The sequence below is a fragment of the Bufo bufo genome, chromosome 5 (genome assembly GCF_905171765.1).
Source record: "Bufo bufo chromosome 5, aBufBuf1.1, whole genome shotgun sequence".
Classification (NCBI taxonomy): domain Eukaryota; kingdom Metazoa; phylum Chordata; class Amphibia; order Anura; family Bufonidae; genus Bufo; species Bufo bufo.
Window position 1 is genome coordinate 71,460,103 of NC_053393.1, and position 22,570 is coordinate 71,482,672.

A 22,570-nucleotide genomic window follows, 5' to 3' on the forward strand; every position below is an offset into this window, starting at 1 on the left:
GCCTTTTCCTATAGTTTGTATAGTGTGCAACCACGGCCATCGCTGCTGGATTGCAGGGTGGTCATAACCATGAAAACGAGCCGTGTATAATGTGATGGAAAACTGAATCCAGCCAGCAAAGGAGAAAATATGGACAATCACAATACATTAGTAAGTGCTTTGTATTAACTTTCTCTATATGATAAATGCCATTTGCTGAAGTGAGACAACCGCTTTAAAGGGACCCTGTCATGTGGATATTTGATTATAATCTAACTAATTATATACAATCATTAACTACTAAAAAGTGCCTTAGATGTATTCACTTACTGGTGTGACAGATGGTTACCTCATAATATACACACAAAGATGCCGCATGCCGCATGCTAATGAGCTGATTGGAGTCCAGCGTGATGTCATTGAGTCCAGCGTTTATTTAATTCCGAGCTATAGCCACTCCCCTGCCCACCTGCTGCTGATTCCTATGGAAACAAACTGTCACTCAGCAGCAGGTGGGCGGGGAGAGTCAGGAGCTCATGAATATTCATGACTCATCATTATCAGCTGGAGCTTTTCAATACAAGATGTTGGCAGATTGACTGGGTCAATTAAAGAAAGTGACCCGGCATTGTGCTAAGAGAATCAGTCACTTATTTATGTTGCCCTTAGTTAGGACACCATAAAACTGGTGACAGGTTCCCTTTAAGCCTCATTTATCAAGGACTGTCTTTGTTACCCCTAGCAACCAATCAGAGCTCAGCTTTCATTTCATACCTGCTCTGGAAAAATTAAAGCTGCTTTCTGATTGGTTGCTATGGGTAATGAAGACAGTCTTACTGGTAGACAGCTTTGATGAATGAGAACCCATTCCTCAAGGGGGGAGGTGCACCTATGTTATTATTTATTGTATGTAATCCCCTAATATTACACACACATATATATACGAGTGAAGAAAGTAAAATACGAGCGAGCACTCACTCTATGGCATGAAATAATTTATTATATATCTAATATAAATTCATACAATAAATAAAATCAACTGACATATACACTCAAAATATTAAAATTCCTAGGAAATTGGTCTGGTGTGACCAAATGAATTACAACCACAATAGTATCTAAGTAATATCACTTGTAGCAATGAACAGCAGCAACTATTAAACAGTAATCATGTGGCAATAAATTAGCAGCTATTACACAAAGGATTATGGCAATATGGAAGAGCTATAATAGCGACAATTAGCGCAGGTACGCAATCAATATCCAAGAATGGCATGTGATGAGGACCACAAAAATTAGTGGAGGTGAAAAAGTGTTCAGTGATTTATATCCAAACAAATGGTGATGAGAGCAAAAATAATAATGAAAATGAAGATAAATTCCTTTTGTGTCCGTGAAAAAATAAACGAAGTGAAAATAAAGTCACAATATCAAGGTGAATTATGTTGCGGTCCAATACACATCAGTATGTGCTTAAACCTTCTTTAGTTTGCAGTAGTTGTCACAGACACTGTCCCAGTTAATGTCTTTTCATACGGACCATATAATAAGAAACTCTGTGGACTTGTAATTTTTGAACAAGGCTATAATCAGCCGTCTGAAGCAAGCGGTTCACTCAGATATGAGTGCGGCTAATGTTATTAGGAGAGGAGAAAACCCTTACCTCCTTCCACATATGATTCCGAAATCCTATTCCTAGCTGTGTGCAGCCGATGAAGAGAGGACGCCAATACTTCCTCGCTATTCGTGCTGATCGACAGTCCAGTCTCGTGATAGCAAGCGCGGGACTTCCGTCCGGTAAGCTGAATCACTGCGCTTAGTTCGTCGATTTATTTGCTGGAACAGCTTGGATTCGGTTCATAGAAACAAAGTCTAGCATGGCCATGCACAGATTAGTTGTTGCGGAGGTTTCACCAGAGTGTCCGATATCCCAGACGCGTTTCGGGATGATTCCACATCCCTTCCTCAGTGGTCATAACCACTGAGGAAGGGATGTGGAATCATCCCGAAACGCGTCTGGGATATCGGACATTCTGGTGAAACCTCCGCAACAACTAATCTGTGCATGGCCATGCTAGACTTTGTTTCTATGAACCGAATCCAAGCTGTTCCAGCAAATAAATCGACGAACTAAGCGCAGTGATTCAGCTTACCGGACGGAAGTCCCGCGCTTGCTATCACGAGACTGGACTGTCGATCAGCACGAATAGCGAGGAAGTATTGGCGTCCTCTCTTCATCGGCTGCACACAGCTAGGAATAGGATTTCGGAATCATATGTGGAAGGAGGTAAGGGTTTTCTCCTCTCCTAATAACATTAGCCGCACTCATATCTGAGTGAACCGCTTGCTTCAGACGGCTGATTATAGCCTTGTTCAAAAATTACAAGTCCACAGAGTTTCTTATTATATGGTCCGTATGAAAAGACATTAACTGGGACAGTGTCTGTGACAACTACTGCAAACTAAAGAAGGTTTAAGCACATACTGATGTGTATTGGACCGCAACATAATTCACCTTGATATTGTGACTTTATTTTCACTTCGTTTATTTTTTCACGGACACAAAAGGAATTTATCTTCATTTTCATTATTATTTTTGCTCTCATCACCATTTGTTTGGATATAAATCACTGAACACTTTTTCACCTCCACTAATTTTTGTGGTCCTCATCACATGCCATTCTTGGATATTGATTGCGTACCTGCGCTAATTGTCGCTATTATAGCTCTTCCATATTGCCATAATCCTTTGTGTAATAGCTGCTAATTTATTGCCACATGATTACTGTTTAATAGTTGCTGCTGTTCATTGCTACAAGTGATATTACTTAGATACTATTGTGGTTGTAATTCACTTGGTCACACCAGACCAATTTCCTAGGAATTTTAATATTTTGAGTGTATATGTCAGTTGATTTTATTTATTGTATGAATTTATATTAGATATATAATAAATTATTTCATGCCATAGAGTGAGTGCTCGCTCGTATTTTACTTTCTTCACTCGTTTTATCAATTGAGGCAGGGTGTCCTCAATCAGAGCTTGTTAGCACCGTACCACCCACAATCAGCGGTGAGCCACTCCATCATATTCTACATATATATACGCATTTATATATTTAGGCGAGGCATTGTTCCAATGTAGGTACAAAATGGGAAATGCGGCTAAATTTGCAACTTTTCAACACCATGACACTGCTGTAGAAGATTGATCAATTCACCTGAAGAGTCGTTGACCCTCCGCGTCACCAGCGACTGCTCTCATTCAGTGCAAAGGTGCTCTGCTTGCCATCTTGGTTATTTCATGATGAATTTAATTTTAAGGGGTATTTCCATTAGAGACATGCATTACATATCCACAGGATGATGCCCCCGTGGTGTACAGACAGCAAGTCACGCATGTGCGGCCCCCTTTTATTCACTGCTATGGAACTTCAGAATATAGCTGAGCGCTGGTTTGGCTATTTTCAGGAGTCCCATAGTGATGAATGGAGAGGTGGCCGCGGTTTGTGCTGCTTGTTCTCCATTCGCTGCTATGGGACATCCGCGCTCTCTATTTTTGGAACTCCCATAGCAATGAATGGAGAGGACGCCACGCATGTGCAATGTGCTCTCCTTTTACTTCGGTCTCCTGGACATATGTGCAGGTCCCAAAGGTGGGACTTGCACCTATCGGACATTTATGGCACATCCTATCAATATATACCTTATATGTCCCAGATGGGAATACCCCTTTAACCTCCTCCCTCAGAAAATCATGCTTACACCCCTGAAACCGAAGAACGCAAAATAAAGACACAGAACACATTAAATGGGGAATAAATGGCCAAATTGTTTATTTAAAATATTAACAATGGCAAACCCCCGACTCACGGAGAGTCACCCTCCAGCACTCAGGAGAGGAAAACCCCCTGTGGAGGAAACCTCTAGGGAACCATGGCTGGAGGGCTGCCCTTCCCTTAGGCTTAGAGGGTAATGCCACTATGTGGCTGCCACATAAATAGTAAGGGTGGGTGCAGCAGCCGGGCTGATCTGGTTGGCTAGGCGGATGTCCCTTTTCTCCCATTGGGCGATGGGCTTCCTGCTAGAACCTCCAAATTTCGTCAAGGTGCGGTGGGTGGGGGTAGTCAAGCTCAAGGTCCTCAGGCCATCAAGTACGGCACCAAATATGGCCGCTCGCCAGCTTTTTACAAGGATTCTTCCCTTATGACACACGTGCTTGTGATGTCACAGGTGTCTATGACTAAGGTTGGTGGCAGGGTGCAGAAGGGTTAACCCTTTAGTGACTGTCAAAGTGCCTTACTGCAGAGGCCATTAACCCCTTCCTGATCGTACTTTGTCAATATACATCAGTTTGGTTAACCGCCATATATTTGTGGTCCCCTGATGATCGCAGGGTTTCCTCCTTCTGGGGGGCATGTTTGTTCTGTTATTTACAGCCACTGGTCCAGGTGCCGACACAGAGTACCCAGACCATTGGCTCTTACTTAACCTCTTCCAGACTGCACCATGTAAATGAACAGACTAACAGCATAGTCCGGTCACTTTTATATGTGACCCTCAATCCTATCCTGGGACCGCACTTAAAGGGAACCTGTCACCAGTTTTATAATGTCCTAACTAAGGGCAACATAAATAAGTGACTGATTCTCTTAACACAATGCTGGGTCACTTTCTTTAATTGACCCAGTCAATCTGCCAACATCTTGTATTGAAAAGCTCCAGCTGATAATGATGAGTCATGAATATTCATGAGCTCCTGACTCTCCCCGCCCACCTGCTGCTGAATGACAGTTTGTTTCCATAGGAACCAGCAGCAGGTGGGCAGGGGAGTGGCTATAGCTCTATATTAAATATTCGCTGGACTCAATGACATCACGCTGGACTCAAATCAGCTCATTAGCATGCGGCATCTTTGTGTGTATATTATGAGGTAACCATCTGTCACACCAGTAAGTGAATACATCTAAGGTACTTTTTAGTAGTTAATGATTGTATATAATTAGTTAGATTATAATCAAATATCCACATGACAGGTTCCCTTTAAGCAGTTGTCACACCCAGCAACAAACAACTATTAATTAAAGAAATAAATGCAACATTTGGCATTAAATTACCGCTGAAAAACGCTAATTAAAATAGTGACACGTTTCCTTTAAGGGCGCTATCTAATATTAATTTGCCCTGTTAGATCCCACATAACAATTTCAATTGGAATAAAATGTAAAAAATGTAATGTTTAAAAATGCTCCCGTGTCTAGATATTGCTGCTACATACATGTTATGGCGCCCTCTGGTGTTCTTTTGCTCCTGTATCAGAATGTCCAGCTGATCTATCCAGTGATGGCGGTCACACATGGTCAGTCACCCAATCTGGATCCGTTTGTACCCGGAGTGGTTCCTCATTGTGCAGGCCATCCAAGCACATACTGCATTTCTCTAGCAATTTTTATTTTGTGATATGACAGACAAATGTAATATTTAATCATGGGACCGCCCCCATCAAGAAATGGCCTAGTTCACTTTAGTTTATTTTTTTCGGAAGGGTATGTTCACATGGTTTGTATTGGGATACTGAGAATTCCATAATTTTTTATTTATTTTTTTTGGTGCAGTTTTTCCATTTTAAGTGTTTTTTGAGCAGATTTTGATGTTTTTTGCTTCCCATTGATTTTAATGGTAATTTACACACTGAATCCGCACCAAAAACGTATGAAGCTTTGCAGTTTGTATATTGGCCAGTAGTTGTCAGTAGCGCACACGACAACCCAGGCTGGCAAATATCAGCTTTTCATTTTATGCTAGAAATGATGTTCAGATGCAGCAGATGTGTTTTCATCAGATCTTACCTTTTGCCTTGTACAAATCCACAGAGATGCTGCAGATTTAAAGGGGCTGTACAAGAATGGGGTCCTTGGCTGGTCCTTCTCCTGCAAGCCTGCGATGCTCCACTGGGCTCCCTCGATGTCAACATCCGGTTTAACATCACTGCAGCCAATCGCGTTCCGCATCGATGACCAGTTCCCCTTACTTCATGGCAAATGGTCACTTGATACAAGGGGATCCGGTCAATGATTGGCTGCGGCAATATCAAACCAGATGTTGACATTGAGGGAGCCCAGTGGAGCATTTCATGCCTTGAGGAGAAGAAGCGAGGAGCCCGCCTCGGGAAGCGGGTAAGTCATCTTTCCTTTACAGGTCCAGCCATGAGAGGGGGTTTGCCAAACCCCAACCCCTCGTCCCATTCTTGCGCAACCCCTTTAAAACCTCGCACGGAGGATTTTTGCCACACGGATTCCATTGCATGTTGCCACCTCCCATTGTTTTCAGTGGGAATCCGCGCCGCCGTTCTTTTGACTGCGGATTACTTGCATGTGGCTTTCCAGACTGCACTGAAGAATCCAAGACACCTTGGGAAACCTCAGCCCTGGGGTGTTGGCTCGGCTTGTGGTTTAACCCTTCGTTGGGGTTAAACCGCCATTCGGTCAGCGATGCTAACATTAAACAACCGAGGCAGAAAACTCGGCGGTTTCCGCTGCCAAATAGGCACCAGATTTTTTGACATTGTCAAAACCTGGCGTGTGAACTTATCGTGTACTGTTCCTTCTTGTGGATGATCAGTCTGCAATCTGCACAGAAGAGCCGATACAAATCCACCTTGTCCTAATGTGGCCTAAGACGCTGGTAATTTGTCCGATGCAACTTCTGTTATATCTGTCGTGACCACCTTTCAGGTACGGGTTACCAGTGAACTTTCAAGCCATGCTGCTTCAGCCCAACAAGAAGACCATGAAGAAACTCCGGGAAGTCCTGTATGATCTGTACAAACACCTGGACAGCAGCGCGGCATCCATTATTGATGTAAGTAATCCGTGCCCCTGACGCATCTACGTATTCATGCTGTCCTTGCTTGGAGTGTCAGATTTGGCTAGAGGAACATCAGTCTCACAAGTGAGGTCACGGTCTCCTGTTACCTTGGATATGATGGTATCTTTCTCTCCTTTAAGCAGCCCAGCGTCCTCACTTCACTCAGAAGCGTAGCCTCAACATATCCAGGATTTAGTCTCATGCATTGTACTCTGGTACAGTGGATTAGTCATTTTACGTAGCAGAGGATGTCCATACCGCAGAATCTGATGGTCATGAGAACACAACCACCTCCACTAAGCAGCCATATGTGTCTGGGATTAAAGGGGTTTTCTAGTTGTAACCATTTTCACCTTTATAATATCAGTGCCCATCAAACCCGGTCTTTCTAGCTGTTGTGAAGCTACTACTCCTAGCTGGGAGTTGTAGTTGTGCAGCAGATTATAATAAGGAACAGTTATACCGAATAGTTTAAACTCATGCTGTGGGATCGTACTGTGCATATGGAGCCATCTATACTATAGATATATTTAAAGGGGTGTTCTGGGTTAAAGATGCACTCTGGGATTTTTTTCTTTGCCCATATAGTGCAGTATAGGCCATTATTAAAGAATAAGATGGAGGCTCTTGTGTACCTGTTTTAAAAAAGTTTGCAAAATGGCTGTGCTTCTTTGTACAATCATAACAATGAAGGAACAGTCCTTTGGGGCTTCCTTAATGTCTTCTTCAGCCTAAATGCTCCCCTTTTCAGCTGCACAGCTAGATGTATTTCTCTCACAAGCAGGGGGGCGTTTCCTTTCTGTGGAATCTGCCTGCACTGTACTGCTGTCACGTCCTTAACCTTATTTCCCGCTATGTATGTTTTAGCTCGAGCTCACAGCACAGATAAGGCAGAAGCAGTGTAGAAGCAGTTCATTTATCAGGCTGAAGACCTCAGCTAGCTCTGACATGCCCCCACTTCCTCTCCGCTGTCTTCTGAGTCTGTTACCAAGGACAGATCTTGTCTGACTACAGGCAGTGGACTGCAACTTAGGTGGAAGTGAGACCCCTAGTGGCCATGACTTACAGCTTTTTTTCAGGTGGATGCAGGCAGATTTTTTAAATGAAGTGATTTAGAAATTTGCTAGTTACATCATTCTCTAATAAATGAAGTCAAATTGTGTAAAGTACTGTGACCCTTTAAGGGTAACCAACAAGTTAACCCCCCCCCCCAATCTTATGTATATTTCTTTTCTAGGCTCCTATGGATATCCCCGGATTAAACCTCAGCCAGCAGGAATACTACCCCTACGTCTACTACAAGATTGACTGCAATTTGCTGGAATTTAAGTAAAACCGTACACTTGTGTTATTGGCGCAGAGATGAGTTTGAAGTACAGAGATTCTCCTCTCTAATTAACCCTGTGCTTGCTTCTCATGCCTGTAACCAGGACAACCCTCTCGCCCCACCCCCCTTCCCCTAGTCGCCCCTTTTGACACTTAATTTGTTTCCTTTTAAAGAATATACCGTAGATATTGTCACTTTTATCAATCAATGAGTTGTTGTAAATGTCTGCCGAGGACAGAAGAGTCTATTTATAAAGAGATTTATTTAAGGCTGGCCTTGCCGCATGACGCCAAGTTGTAGATGTCATCCCTCATCCGTACGGTGGTCGGCATTTGTCCTGCTCGTAGCCAGATCTTGTTTACAAGGGCCCTTGGTGTAATTGTTTTATACCATTCCATTCACTGTATTTAGTTCATAAATGGTGTTTCAGTGTGCAGTCGTCGTGATGTAAAGTGTATGTACTATTTAAAGTGTGTGCTTTCTGTATATTTGATAAAGATCTCTAGAGCACTGTCAGCACTCACAAGGAAAAGAAATAAAACGGTAACCTGGCCACGTCTCTGTCTTCCTGTTAAACTGTGTCCATGCTTTGACCTTATCCATGAAAGCTAATATTTAAGGGGGTATTCCGAGATAATTTTTAACCGATGACCTATCCTCTGGATTGTACAAACAAACAGGTAACGGCAGCAGCATCTCCAACGACTTCTTTATTGGACAGACTTCACAGAAAGTGTGCCATAAAAATAAACCGCTACTACATAGCCTTTGTCAAGCCTGACATAGGTCATCAGTGTCTGATCGGTGGGGGTCTGACACCCGGGACTCCTGACAGTCAGCTGTTTGAGAAGGCACCGGGGTCGCAGTAGCGCCACGGCCTTCTCGCAGCTTAGCCTGGGCCATGTGACGTCACGTCTATCAGTCGTGGCCTTGGCGCAGTTCGGGTCCATTGAAGTGAATGAGGCTGGGCTGCGATACAAAGCACAGCCGCTATACAATGTACAGCACCGTGTTTGGTGAGCCGAGAGAAGGCCGCAGTGCTCACAGGAGCGCCGGTGCATTCTCAAACAGCTGATCGGCCCGGGTCCTGATAATGATGACCTATCCAGAGGTAGAGATAGGTCATCAGTTAAAAGATTTGGAAACCCCCTTTAAGGTGAAGTTAGTGACATGGATTATCTTGTGTCAATAGCGCCTGGGTGGGATATAGCAGGCAGCAGTTGAAAAGTCAGTTCTTAAAGTTGATGTGTTGGAAGCGGAAAAAATGGGTAAGAGTAAGGATCTGAGTGACTTTGACAAAAGCCAAATTGTGATTGATAGATGACCGGGTCAGAACTTCTCCAAAATGGCAGATCTTGCGGGATGTTCCTGGTATGCAGAGGTTAGTAGCTATCAAAAGTGGACATCCAAGGATTGACGTATAAATAGGGTCATGGACATCCAAGGCTCATTGATGCATGTAGTCTCTGTCTTCTGGAGCATCATTTATTATTGCTCTATGATGTGCCATTCTTGTATTATTCCTACTAGAAGTTATGAATCAATTGCCAGCAGTCTACAATTAAGGTCCATCTGGTTGTTACCAGTTAGGAGTCTGTACAGTCTGACACTATCGAAGAATCAGTGCTGTGCCCCCCCCCCCCCCCCCCCCCCCCCCCCCCTTCCCCACCAGTTGCTAGACCTTTGTTGCAAACTTCTAGCAATTCATTCAAACAGACAAGTCAAGAGAGGGGGCAGCTCCTCTTTAAATGCTATTTTCACATAAAGCATTTATTTCATGCTGACAGTATATTCCCTAAATAGAAATGGAAATCCCACTTATCAAGAAAATGGGGACCATGCCCCCCACTACAGAGGAGACACGCTATCAGCACATGCACGCGGCCATCTTCATTGTAGTTTTCAGACATTACAGAATCAAGTGTTCCACAACTCCTTCAAGTTACAATAAAGAGGGCTGCACACATGACGCATCTATGACGCTTGCTCAGGCGATTTTACTCCTGGAAAAAGTCTGAGGCTACCAATACGCCTTAGCCTTTTCCCCCACATTCATCAGCGCAGTGAGCGCTGTGAACGGTACAGACAGTGCAGCGATGCTGCCTGTGCCTGAAATAACCAATAACAAAGCTCCTTACAGCAAGGAGCTTTGTTATTGGTTGGGTATTGGCGCGCCAGAGCGATACAGGTCGGTTAAGGCAGGTAAAGCTGACGGGAGCTGGAAGGAGAAGGGTCCGGCTCCCGGAGGTGGCTGTAGGGCACGCTGCCCAAGGACCCCGGAAAACATGACAGGGCCGCTGGAGAGCTAAGGAGCCGTGGACTTGCGTGACTGATCTGAGAGAAGAGCTGCCCCAGAGCCTGTGAACCCCCCGGCCATGTCGTGGCAGTTAAAAGCCCGGCCTGTCAGTCTTCAAGTAAGTAGTTCCCCCCTCACCCAATCATGGCTCCATCCAGTCTCCCAGTTCTCTGCTCCCCCCTCCTCCTGTCACCCCACTAGTGACCCTGCCCCCTTCCTGTCATCCCACTAGTGACCCTGCCCCTTCCTCCTGTCACCCACTAGTGACCCTGCTCTCCCCTCCTCCTGTCACCCACTAGTGACCTGCTCTCCCCTCTCCTGTCACCCCACTAGTGACCCTGCTCTCCCCTCCTCCTGTCACCCCACAAGTGACCATGCTCCCCCTCCGCCTGTCACCCACTAGTGACCCTGCCCCCTTCCTGTCATCCCACTAGTGACCTGCCCCTTCCTCCTGTCACCCCCACTAGTGACCCTGTTCCCCCCCCTCCTCCTGTTACCCTACTAGTGACCCAGCTCCCCCTCCTCCTGTCACCCCACTAGTGACCCTGCCCCCTTCCTCCTGTCACCCCCACTAGTGACCCTGTCCCCCCCCCCTCCTCCTGTTACCCTACTAGTGACCATGCTCCCCCTCCTCCTGTCACCCCACTAGTGACCCTGCTCCCCCCTTCTCCTGTCACCCAACAGGAAAGAAGCTGAACAGACTCTGCCAACTATAATGGGATTCGTTCAGTTTCCATTCGGGATCCTTTTTACCAGACAAAAAAGTGCAACGGGGCTTTTTTGTCTGGTCTTTCAACAGAATCTGCAACAGAGGCTCCAAACGCAGCCTTCAACGCAGATGTGAGCGTGTGCAGGTCTATGTATTATGTATTTTAATTACAGTAACTTTCAGAGGAGTATTTTTACTCCTTCTGGAAAAACGTAGTGCGACCTCTGGCTGCACACATTTCCTATGGGGGTGCCATAAATGTCTCACACAGGAATACCCCTTTCATGGAGAAATCTGGTGTTATGCCTAGGGCAGAATCTGAGGGGGCGATGCAAGGGACAGGAATTAAAAAGAACACGCTTTTTCCATCTAAAATAATGGATGCTTAAAGGGATTCTGTCAGCTAGGTTTAGCCTATAGAGCTGTGGACATGCGCTGCTAGATCGCCACTAGCACGTCCGCAACATGCATTTTCCATAGCTCCGAGTGCTTTTATTCAGTAAAAAAAAACGATTTTATATATATATGCAAATGAGGCTAGTAAGACGCCCACGGAGCTGTTACGAACGTTTCAGGAGCCCAGCACCACCCCCGCATCCTCTGAATCTCCTCCTTGCTTTCCCGACGTTGCACAGACTGATGCCAGCACAGGGAAGAAAGACTATGCCGACACTGACATGCGGAGTACGCGCGCATGCACGAGATTACGGCGCTTCAACTCTGTGATGTCAGGGGAGCAAGGAGGAGATTCGGAGGATGCGGGGCGGTGCTGGGCTCCTGAAACGTTCGTAACAGCCCCGTGGGCTCCTTACTAGCCTAATTTGCATATATATAAAAAAAAAAAAATTTTACTGAATAAAAGCACTCAGAGCTATGGGAAATGTATATTGTGGACGGGAAATGTATATTGTGGACGTGCTAGTGGCGTTCTAGCAGCGCATGTCCACAGCTCTATAGGCTAAAACTATCTGACAGAATCCTTTAAATACAGTATCCGTTTTTTCCCCCTCCCCCACGACCAGCACACAAAGAGAGAGGGATCCACCCCCAGGGACAGGAAACCTACAAATAAAAGGTGGAGCCTCTCTACCCCATCAGTGGTTTCCTGTCCCTGGAGTTAGAGACCTACAGTTTCTTTTGCAGGTTCTTACCGTCGGTCTGGTATTCCTAGGGATGGCTAACGGTGTACTGCCGGGGTCCATCGCACTGCAATGGCGTGCTGGCAGGACCCTATGATGTGGAGGTGCTCCAGGGGCCCTCCGTATCTTGCGTCACTTCTTTGCGGGGTAACTTTCGGGAAAAGCTCTGCTCCGCGGAAAGCTCCATCTCGGCACTCTGGACAGACGCGGGTGGAGCAGATGGTGCATGGTCATCCTTGAATAAGGGCTCTGACACGCAGCCTTTCTATGGGACTGGAGCTCGGCTACTTCTGGGTCGGCGCGCAGTGTGACGTACTTCCGAAAGCACGTGGGAATCGTGCTTCCGGTCCAGGGGAATTTAAAAAGCCTCTGGAGCGGCAGGGAAGGTGAAGCATAGGACGCCCTGCTGCGATATAGAGCGGATGATCGTCTGACAAAGAGCTTCTTCGCGCAAATAGGTTTAAAGAAAGCTCTGCACCTCTCTCTCTTCCCTCTCCCCTTCCTCCCTGTTTGGTTAGGGGACTTAATAGGAATTAATGGAATGTTTTAAAAAAAAATTCTAAAAAAAAGAAAAGGATTTTTTAGGCTTCCTTGCGGTCCAGCTATAATGGAGGAAGAAAAGACACAGGAATCTACAGAGAGAGAGATGGTGGCTCCTGTCCCGGTACTAGGAATATTTGTTACTTCTGGGTAAGTGATTCGTCTATGCTTCTCTTTCTTACCCAAGTTCTTTGTATTCGTCTTTTAACAGTCAAATCCCAAGAAGCTGCTGGGAAAAAGAAAAAACAAAGAATGTGCTATATGCAAAACATCTTTGTCATCTGTGTACGAAAAGAGGTTATGCCAAAGTTGTATTGACAAGACCATCTCGGACGAATCGCCGTCACTTTTAGAAAATATTAAATTGCTGATTAAAAAATAAGTTAAGAGTTCCTTGAAACCAAGCAAAAAGTGTAAGGGTTCTGAAAGGGTTAAAGACTCTTTGATTAGCCTATCCCAGTGTAACGGATCTCCTAGCACCCCGACCGGGTACCTCCGTCGATAGCTGCTCCTAGTGACGCAATCCACAAAATACAATTACCAAACGTAATGGACTAACTTGAACCCTGGTCTAATTTGTGGGGGTAAGAGTTCAAGTTAGTCCAAGTCCTTTGTGAACAAATGAGGCCTCCAAAACCCAGTGGCGAGGTTGGTTTCGCCACACATCTCCCCCTCCCAGGGAAGACAAACCAGATACCTGACCTCACGGTCAGTACCTGAGTTAGTCTGGCAGTCCACCCACAACCCAATACTGGACCTGTTGAATTTTGTATGTCCCCAGCTGTTGAGTGGGCATCTGCGACTCCTTGCTTCCTTGTGGTTCTCTAGCTTGGAGCTGTAGGTACTTGGTGGGCAGAGGCCGACTGCGCTCTGCCCAGATGCTAGCTCTGCCCAGATGCTAGCTCTTCCACTGGGGTAGCCTGTGGAAAGTCCGGCTCTGGAGAAGAGGATAGGGGAGGGCAGAGGCCGACTGCGCTCTGCCCAGATGCCAGCTCTTCCGCTGGGGTAGACTGTGGGAAGTCCGGCTCTGGAGAAGAGGATAGGGGAGGGCAGAGGCCAGCGGCGCTCTGCCCTGATGCCAGCGCTTCAGCTGGGGTGCATGGTGCCAACTCCTGCTGGGTAGTAAATGAATGGTTAGGGCAGATGCCAGCTCTTCTGCTGGAGAGGGGTCAGTGGGGTTTAAAGCCTTACCCACTACCCTCAGTATTGGGCTGGGAGAGAGCTATCACCCCCTCCTCTGGATACCCCATCTGCCACTGTGGAGAGAGACCAACTGTCCCCTCTCCCTGTAGAGTATACTGCCGCTGGGTAGTGAGACCGACTGTCTCCACTACCAGGGATTCTGGTTGTTGCAGAGATGAGGGACTGACAATCTCCTCTCCCTGTACTCCCAGTGGCAGTTGGGGATCTGGGCCGCCTGCCCAGCCACCCTGTTGGGACGGTGGAGTGACTACGGTCCCATCTCCACCTGCCGACTGGGGTTCCTCCCAGTACCAGTCTATGAAGTCCCCTACCTCCACAGTTGGTGAGGAAGTAGGGGATACCTCAGCTGTGACTTGCCAGGGGTAGGGCTGCAGGTCTGGGCCTGGTATCCAACTGTCTTGTATCTTGCGCTGGTCTTGAATGGAGCGAAACAACTGTTGATAATCTTGCTCCAGTTCCCACTCCCTTTGGACCAGAAAGGTCAGATCTGCCCTCACCCCACTAGTTGTAGGCCAATTGTGCAAGTCCCACCTGTAGTCAGTAATGTCCCAAAATCTAGACTCCTCTGTGCTCCCAAAGTCAATGTCTTCAAAAGACTCCCACAATAAACCAGGGCATTTATATTCCTCACCTTCGGGCTTGGCGTACTCCTCCATCCATGGAGACTGTCGTACTGTGTCCCACCATAGTGCTTGGTAAGCGTCATCCAGCCAGGTTTCCTGCCATACCAGTGTCTCAAGCTCTGACACCCACTCCATCAATGGTTGCTCTCCCAGTAGAGGTAGTCGCAGCGCCAATCGCATTCGCAATCTCTGCTCCTCACTGGGAAGACTCACCCCTCCGACGCTGCACGTCCTCCAGGGCCTGGTGCCATACGCCTTTCCGCTCGGCATCCCTGTAATCCGGGTGATCCTCCTCATGGAATGCTGTGCAGGAACCAACGGCATCCATATTGCTGTAGCCAGGGGCGCTGTACGGATACTAGCGTTGCCCTCAATATACTCCACGAACGGTGTCTCCAAACTGCTTCTCCTCACACTAGGACGCCATCCCACTGCTTGCCACCAATGTAACGGAACGCCTAGCACCCCGACCGGGTACCTCCGTCGATAGATGCTCCGAGTGCTTCCAGAGGACTCCAAGCACTCCACTTGACACCGTCAGCACTGCAGACCCCACGAACCGCCGAAGCTTGGTGGAGGTCTCGCCATCTCCTACCCACCCTGGACCTACGACAAGGCTCCAGTGGGTGAACCTCTCCTAAATCCAGAGACAGGAACCAGGAGCAAGCTCTTACAAGAGCTTATACTCAGGGGAGTATTGTGATATAGCAATCCCCAAGAGTGTAGTTATTCCATCCCCCAAACATGAGCCAAGACTTCATGAAGGTATAAAACAGGAACTCGCTTTATTTTAAACACAAGCATTGATTTATACACATCTTCCAACAAGGTTACCACCCCCAGGGTTTTGTAAAAACAGCCAATCACATGTATTTACAGTATTCAACCTTCCCAGCAATTGTACACAAAATCCCCTTTCCTCTGTCTGTAACGCAATAAACAAAATACAATGAGCATTGTCTGAGACACAATTAACTAACACAATGAGCATTGTCTGAGACGCAATCCACAAAATACAATTACCAAACGTAATGGATTAACTTGAACCCTGGTCTAATTCGTGGGGGTGAGAGTTCAAGTTAGTCCAAGTCCTTTGTGAACAAATGAGACCTGGCTGATGAGAGGGCCCATAATCCTGGGGCAAGAGGCTAGTAGCCAGGCCCCTCCAAAACCCAGTGGCGAGGTTGGTTTCGCCACACCCAGGATCCCTCCTCTGGTGACAGTGATTCTCCTCAGCATACCGCTTCCTCTGATTCAACCTCTGATGATGAAGTTATGAATAGAGCCTTTTTTCCCCCGGAGGACACTGATAGATTGCTTAAAGTCATAAAATCTACCATGAATATTGAGGACGTTAAGCAAGATAAGTCAGTAGCGGAATCTTTATTTAAAGGGTTACAAGAAGAAAGGGTCGGTGTCGGCATAGTAGTATTCTTTCTCTAATTCAGAGGGAATGGAAAAAGCCATGTAAAAAGGTTTTTATCACTAGATCCTTTAAGCGCAAATACCCCTTTGAAGAGGAGACATCATCTGTGTGGGGAAACGCTCCCAATATAGATGTCGCCATTTCAAAGGTTTCAAAAAAATCCTCTCTCCCCTTTGAAGATACTGGTGTTCTTAGGCACAACCTGGATTAAAAAGCTGAGTCTTTCCTGAGAGGGGCATGGGAAGCATCCACTTCCTCATTCCGTCCTAGCATAGCTGCTACTGTGACTGCCAGAACCTTAGCTCTTTGGTTACAACAGCTAGAAGTCCAGTTAAAGGATAGGTGCCCTAGAGATCAAATTTTATATTCTCTGCCCACCTTACAGAAAGCGGCTGACTTTTTGACAGGCGCTTCTGTTGATGCAGTAAAACGTAGCGCTCTGTCCGCATCCCTTACTAACTACGCTCGTAGGGCGATTTGGCTTAAGAGTTGGAGTGGAGGGAATGTGGCCTCAAAACAAAAATTATGTGGTATTCCCTGCCAGGGAGAGTTTTTATTTGGTCCTGACTTAGATGATTTGTTGGAGAGGGCAACTGATAGAAAGAAAAGGTTTCCTACTCCTAACCCTTCTGGAATTTTTTCTTCTAAGTACAGGCAGTCCTTTCGTTCCTTTAGAGGTAACTCAAATAGGAGACTTTTTAGGGACAAAGATCAAAGACAAAGGTCCAGAAATTTGGCAGGAAAGGGGTTCTTGTTCGGAAACTCTTCCTCGTCAAATAGGAAACAGTCGTAGCAATGACGCCAGGCTAAAATTGGGAGGAAGACTAAAATTCTTCCTTCCCGTCTGGGAAAAAATTGCAGGACCATGGGTTTTAGACATCATTCAAACAGACCTAAAACCAGAGTTTCGCTCCTTGCCACATCAAAGGTTCGTCATTACAAAAATAAATTCTGTAAAAGGTGCTTTTCCCATAATAAAAGAAGTGCAAGATCTGATAGAAAAAAAATGTCTTTGTTCCTGTTCCACAAAGCGCTGTACAAGGGTTATTTTTCCCCACTGTTTCTGGCACCCAAGCCAGATGGTTCTCACAGAACTATTATCAATCGGAAGGATTTGAACAAATTCCTGGTGTTCAAAAAATTCTAAATGGAAACGTCGACAGGACTTTTTTTTTCAGCCATGCATAACGGAACCGTTATTCGTGCCCATAGAAATGTATTAGGACCGAGCAAAACGGAATGCCCCTTAAAGGGTTCTGTTTTGTATTCCGTCCTTAAATTCTGTTATATTCCGTTATAACCCTGTTATAATGGAACAGTATAGCGGAATTAGGAATGCTAATGTGAACCCACCCTTTTTACACAGTTTAGTGTTGTCTGCAAATATTGATAGTTTACTATGCAAACCTTCTACAAGATCATTAATAAATATATTGAAGAGAATAGGGCCCAATACCGACCCCTGTGGTACCCCACTGGTGACCCCTCCGATACCGACCCCTGTGGTACCCCGCTGGTGACCTCTCCAATACCGACCCCTGTGGTACCCCACTGGTGACCCCTCCAATACCGACCCCTGTGGTACCCCACTGGTGACCCCTCCAATACCGACCCCTGTGGTACCCCACTGGTGACCCCTCCAATACCAACCCCTGTGGTACCCCGCTGGTGACGGTGACCCATTAGTCCGTTAATAACCACCCTCTGTTTTCTATCACTGAGCCACTTACACTCCTGCTTTAACGTATGGCCTGCTTTGTTCCTTCGGAGAGCGCGGCTGCCGTCTGATTCATGATTGTGCCTTTTAATCATTTTAGAGGGGAGCATCATGACGCCCCCCTCTATTGTCATAACCAGACACTATGTCAGCATTTAAAATAGGGCTAGATGCTTATCTCATAGGCAACGGAATTGAGGGTTATAATTAATCTAACAATTAATGTTTTATAATTGGTCTGAAAGAGGTTGAACTCGATGGACCGGGGTCTTTTTTTAACCTTTGTAACAGAGTTTCAAAAGCAGTTTATGTATGTAAATGTATGTGCGAGGCACTTTCCTTGGGATCCACATCCGCACGTTGCTGCTTAGGTTTAATATTTTATCAGGAAAATGTGTTCCCAGCAGATGAGTCAGCGTCCGGGATCCGCAGCTCAACACAATGCGCTCCTTTGTGGCGGTTGAATTCCTATGTCTCTGCACTCCTCTGTAGAATTTGTAAAATAATGATATATTTTCTGCCGACGGCTATTACATGTTTCATCTGGGAGGTGACGCCAGTGCAGTCAGCAGGTCTGAATACTGAAAGATAAAACCTATCATGAGCCTGGCCGTAGCTATGTGGGTTGTGTAATTGTTCACTGTTTTGCAGCACCTTTTATCTCGGATATGTGAGCTTCCAAATGTGAGCTGCAGTCACCTGTACAATACGATTAGACACAGATCAGGGCTCCTGCCTGCTCATCTAAGCTAAGAGAACCGCATGTCAGTGTTGCACATATGCTGAAATAATGGTCAATAATTCCAATGTGCGAAGGGAGAGGCCTGGGTGAAACCGGAAGTGCTTTTATTAAAACATGTTCTGCAATGACAGCATGAGGTTCAGTCAGGTAGGCAGAAGAACAACTGTGTATTCTGTCTATACATATTAACACACATCTATCTATTTAATAATAATATTCTCATATACAGGTATAACGTACTTATATAAAATAATAAACGATTAACCATGTGCAGATCTATTATTACTCAATCTGCATCACAGTAGGCAAATAGTGCAGTACAATATAATATATTAACATAAGATCCTATAACAATCACATTCACCATACACTGGCGCCATGTGACGTCAGTGTACTCCACTAACATTTGTGCAGTGTGTTATTTACTCACACAGCATCACCAGCAGCCTTTGCTGATTACAGGGACATGAATTAAATCACTTTTGCCGTGTTTATTGCCCTAAATATGTGTTCTCTTACCTGCAATGACAGCATGACCTTCAGTCAGGTAGGCAGAAGAGCAACTGTGTATTTTGTCCCACCAGGAACTAAAGGTCTGTCTTTTAGTTCCCCCTGCATTTAGCAGTGTTATATGAACTGTGCTCGTCATTCAGGCTTTAAACACTCTGCTGCCATCTACTGGTGATTTAATAGAAATGCCATGAGTTTGACATTTCTATTACCACAGCTATGCTCCTAGATTGCTGAAGCTGGGAATGTAATATGTATTAGTTTTTTATGGGGTACCTGATTTTGACATACCTTACACTCTCCTCCACAAAATTTTATGTCGTCCCCGACATACGCAGACTTTAGTATAAGAACTATTCTCTTACTCATCTCCCAACAACCATCAGGAGCCAAGGTTAAATAGTAATACAATTACTGGAGGAACAATCCTCCCTGCGACATCTACTCCAAGTTATGTCACAGTTTCCCACCAGGTCCACAACGCTATGAAGCCTGGTGGAATATTGTTGCATATAGCCAACTATTAAGAAACGCCATTGTGAAGACAAGAGTTGATGGAGAACTAGGGGACACCTTATTACTTCTGTCCTTTTTTTTCTTTTTAATAAGGTGGAATACCCATGGTATGATACCAATACAGTACAGCATAACCACCTATTATTCTCTACTTTTTGTTGTTGTCAGACTACTTTCCCTTCTACCTAGTTCCATCACTTGAAGCTATTTTACCTGGAATGTCTGCAGTAAGAATGCAAGAAATTTCCTTTTGTTAACCACAGAACATAACATCTAACATTTTCAACATAAGTAGACATTAACCACTTCCCATCTGGGCCATTTGCCCCCTTCCTGACCAGGCCTAACTTTGCAAATCTGATATATCTCACTTTATGTGGTAATAACTGTGGAACGCTTTTACTTATCCAAGTCATTCAGAGATTGTTTTCTCGTGAAACATTGTATTTCATGATAAATTTGAGTCAATATATTTCACCTTTTATTTATCCAAAAAATCCCAAATTTACCAAAAAATGGAAAAAATTCGCAATTTTCTAAATTTCAATTTCTCTGCTTTTAAAACAGAAAGTGAAACTCATAAAATATTTATTACTTTAACATTCCCCATATGTCCACTTTATGTTGGCATCATTTTGGAAATGTCATTTTATTTTTTTAGGACGTTAGAAGGCTTAGAAGTTTAAAAGCAATTCTTCAAATTTTTAAGAAAATTGCCAAAACCCACTTTTTAAGGACTAGTTCAGGTCTGAAGTCACTTTGTGGGGCTTACATAGTGGATACCGCCATAAATGACCCCATTGTAAAAGCTACACCCCTCAAGTTACTTAAAACCGATTTTACAAACTTTGTTAACCCTTTAGGCGTCCCACAAGAATTAAAGGAAAATGGAGATCACATTTTTTTATTTCACTTTTTTGGCAGATTTTCCATTTTAATCCAATTTTTTCTTTAACACATCGATGGTTAACAGCCAAACAAAACTCAATATTTATTACCCAGATTCTGCTGTTTACAGAAACACCCCACATGTGATCATAAACTGCTGTATGGGCACACGGCAGGGCGCAGAAGAAAAGGAACTCCACATGTTTTTTTAGATGCCATGTCCCATTTGAAGCCCCCCTGATGGACCCTTACAGTAGAAACTCCCAAGAAGTGACCCCGTTTTGGAAACTAGGGGATAAGGTGCCAGTTTTATTGGTACTATTTTTGAGTACTTATGAGTACTCATTATAACACTTGAGGCAAGGTGACCATAAAATTGGTTGTTTTAGCACAGTTTTTATTTATTTATTTTTACAGCGTTCACCTGAGGGGTTCGGTCAAGTGATATTTTTATAGAGCTGGTTGTTACGGACGCGGCAATACCTAATATGTATACTTTTATTTATTTATTTCACTTTAACACAATAATAGCATTTTTGAAACCAAAAAAATTATGTTTTAATGTGTCCATGTTCTGAGAGCTATATTTTTTTTAATTTTTTGAGAGATTTTCTTATGCAGGGGCTCATTTTTTGCGGGATGAGGTGACTATTTTATTGGTACCATTTTGTGGGACATGCGCCTTTTTGATCACTTGGTGTTGCACTTTTTGTGATGTAAGGTGACAAAAATGGCTTTTTTTGACAGTTTTATTTTTTTATGGTGTTTACCGGACTGGGTCGATCATGTGAATATATTTATAGAGCCGACCGTCACGGACGCGGCAATACCAAATATGTCTATTTTATTTTATTTTTTCTATTTTTTTATTTTTTTTTATTCCTTACTTGAGGAATTTTTTTTTTTCATGTGAAACCTTTTTTTTTTATTTCATTTTTTAAACATTTTATTTTTTTATTTTTTATTTTACACTTTTCGTCCCCCATAAGGTCATACAAGACCTCTGGGGGACATTTACTTCACTTTTTTTTTCTCGGTAAGCGCTGTGTATGCAGCGATCCATAAGACAGGGACACCTGGGCACTGTCCCTGCCTTCTCTAAGGGTTGCCCTGCTGTCACTGACAGCGGGCAACCTGATAAGCAGGTGCACGATTAGCGTGCAGCTGCAGTTTCTGAATGGACGTTCTGGAACGTCCATTCAGAAATAGAGAACCACCTCCCGGACGTTTATAGTCAACGTGCGGACGGGAGGTGGTTAATAAAGCATAGCATTATAGGCATGGATACGGTTTCCAACTTTTAGAGTCCTCAGCAAAACAGTCTGGACTTAGACCACCGGTTTGCCCTAGCTGGTACCTATCAACACAGTCTATGACCTGTATTGCTGCATTCCTGGCAACACTACTGGGTTGACCCAGAGTGTCGTAAGTCAGAACTTTCGGCTGTCTCCTGTTCTTGCTGGGCTGTATGTATCCTGCATAGCGGAAAGGCATCCGAAGCGTCCTCGAACTTGCCTTCATCGCTGTCAACTGTCTCTGTTGGTTTTTCTGGTGAAGAGTTTTCTTCTGCTGTGTTTCCTGATGAACATGTAGTGTGTTCACATTGACTCACAGGCTCGTCCTCTGTAATTTCCACTGTAACTTCCTCTGTACTTTCCTCACTCGTTTCCAACTGGCAAGGATAGAACTCCGCTGCTTCAGGATTCAGTTCTGTCTTTCCTTGTGTGATCTCTCTGGGTTACAGGGATGAACGAGTTCCATTGTTCTTGTTCAAGATCCTATTCATCTTCTGATATTCCCTCAGATGTCTGTGTCGCTGGTTGAGGAGTCTTTGAAACTTGGCCTCGCCTTCTGGTACTGGGTCTGTCAGGTATCTGCTGACCTTGGTCGACGGGTAAGTAATCGCAAGGCATTAACAAATTGCAGTGCAGAATTCTGAGTTCTGGCTTTACCTCATACACTGGGCTATCTTCACACTTTTTCCTCAGGACCACATGTACAGCCAGGGCCGGTGCAAGGATTTTTGCCGCCCTAGGCAAGATATAAATTGCCGCCCCCCCCCCTTATCAGATGATCTGCCCATATCAT

At 44.9% G+C, this 22,570-nt stretch overlaps 1 protein-coding gene across 1 annotated transcript in view; it reads left to right on the plus strand.

The window, feature by feature from the left end:
- ATP6V1C1 (ATPase H+ transporting V1 subunit C1) overlaps positions 1 to 8,730 on the plus strand; it is a 66,045-nt gene extending 57,315 nt beyond the window's left edge. The window contains exons 12-13 of the mRNA XM_040432254.1: positions 6,714 to 6,840; positions 8,084 to 8,730. Coding sequence (XP_040288188.1) covers positions 6,714 to 6,840; positions 8,084 to 8,179 — 223 coding nt within the window. The 3' untranslated portion in view covers positions 8,180 to 8,730. The remainder of the gene's footprint in view (positions 1 to 6,713; positions 6,841 to 8,083) is intronic.
- The last annotated feature ends 13,840 nt before the right edge of the window (positions 8,731 to 22,570 follow it).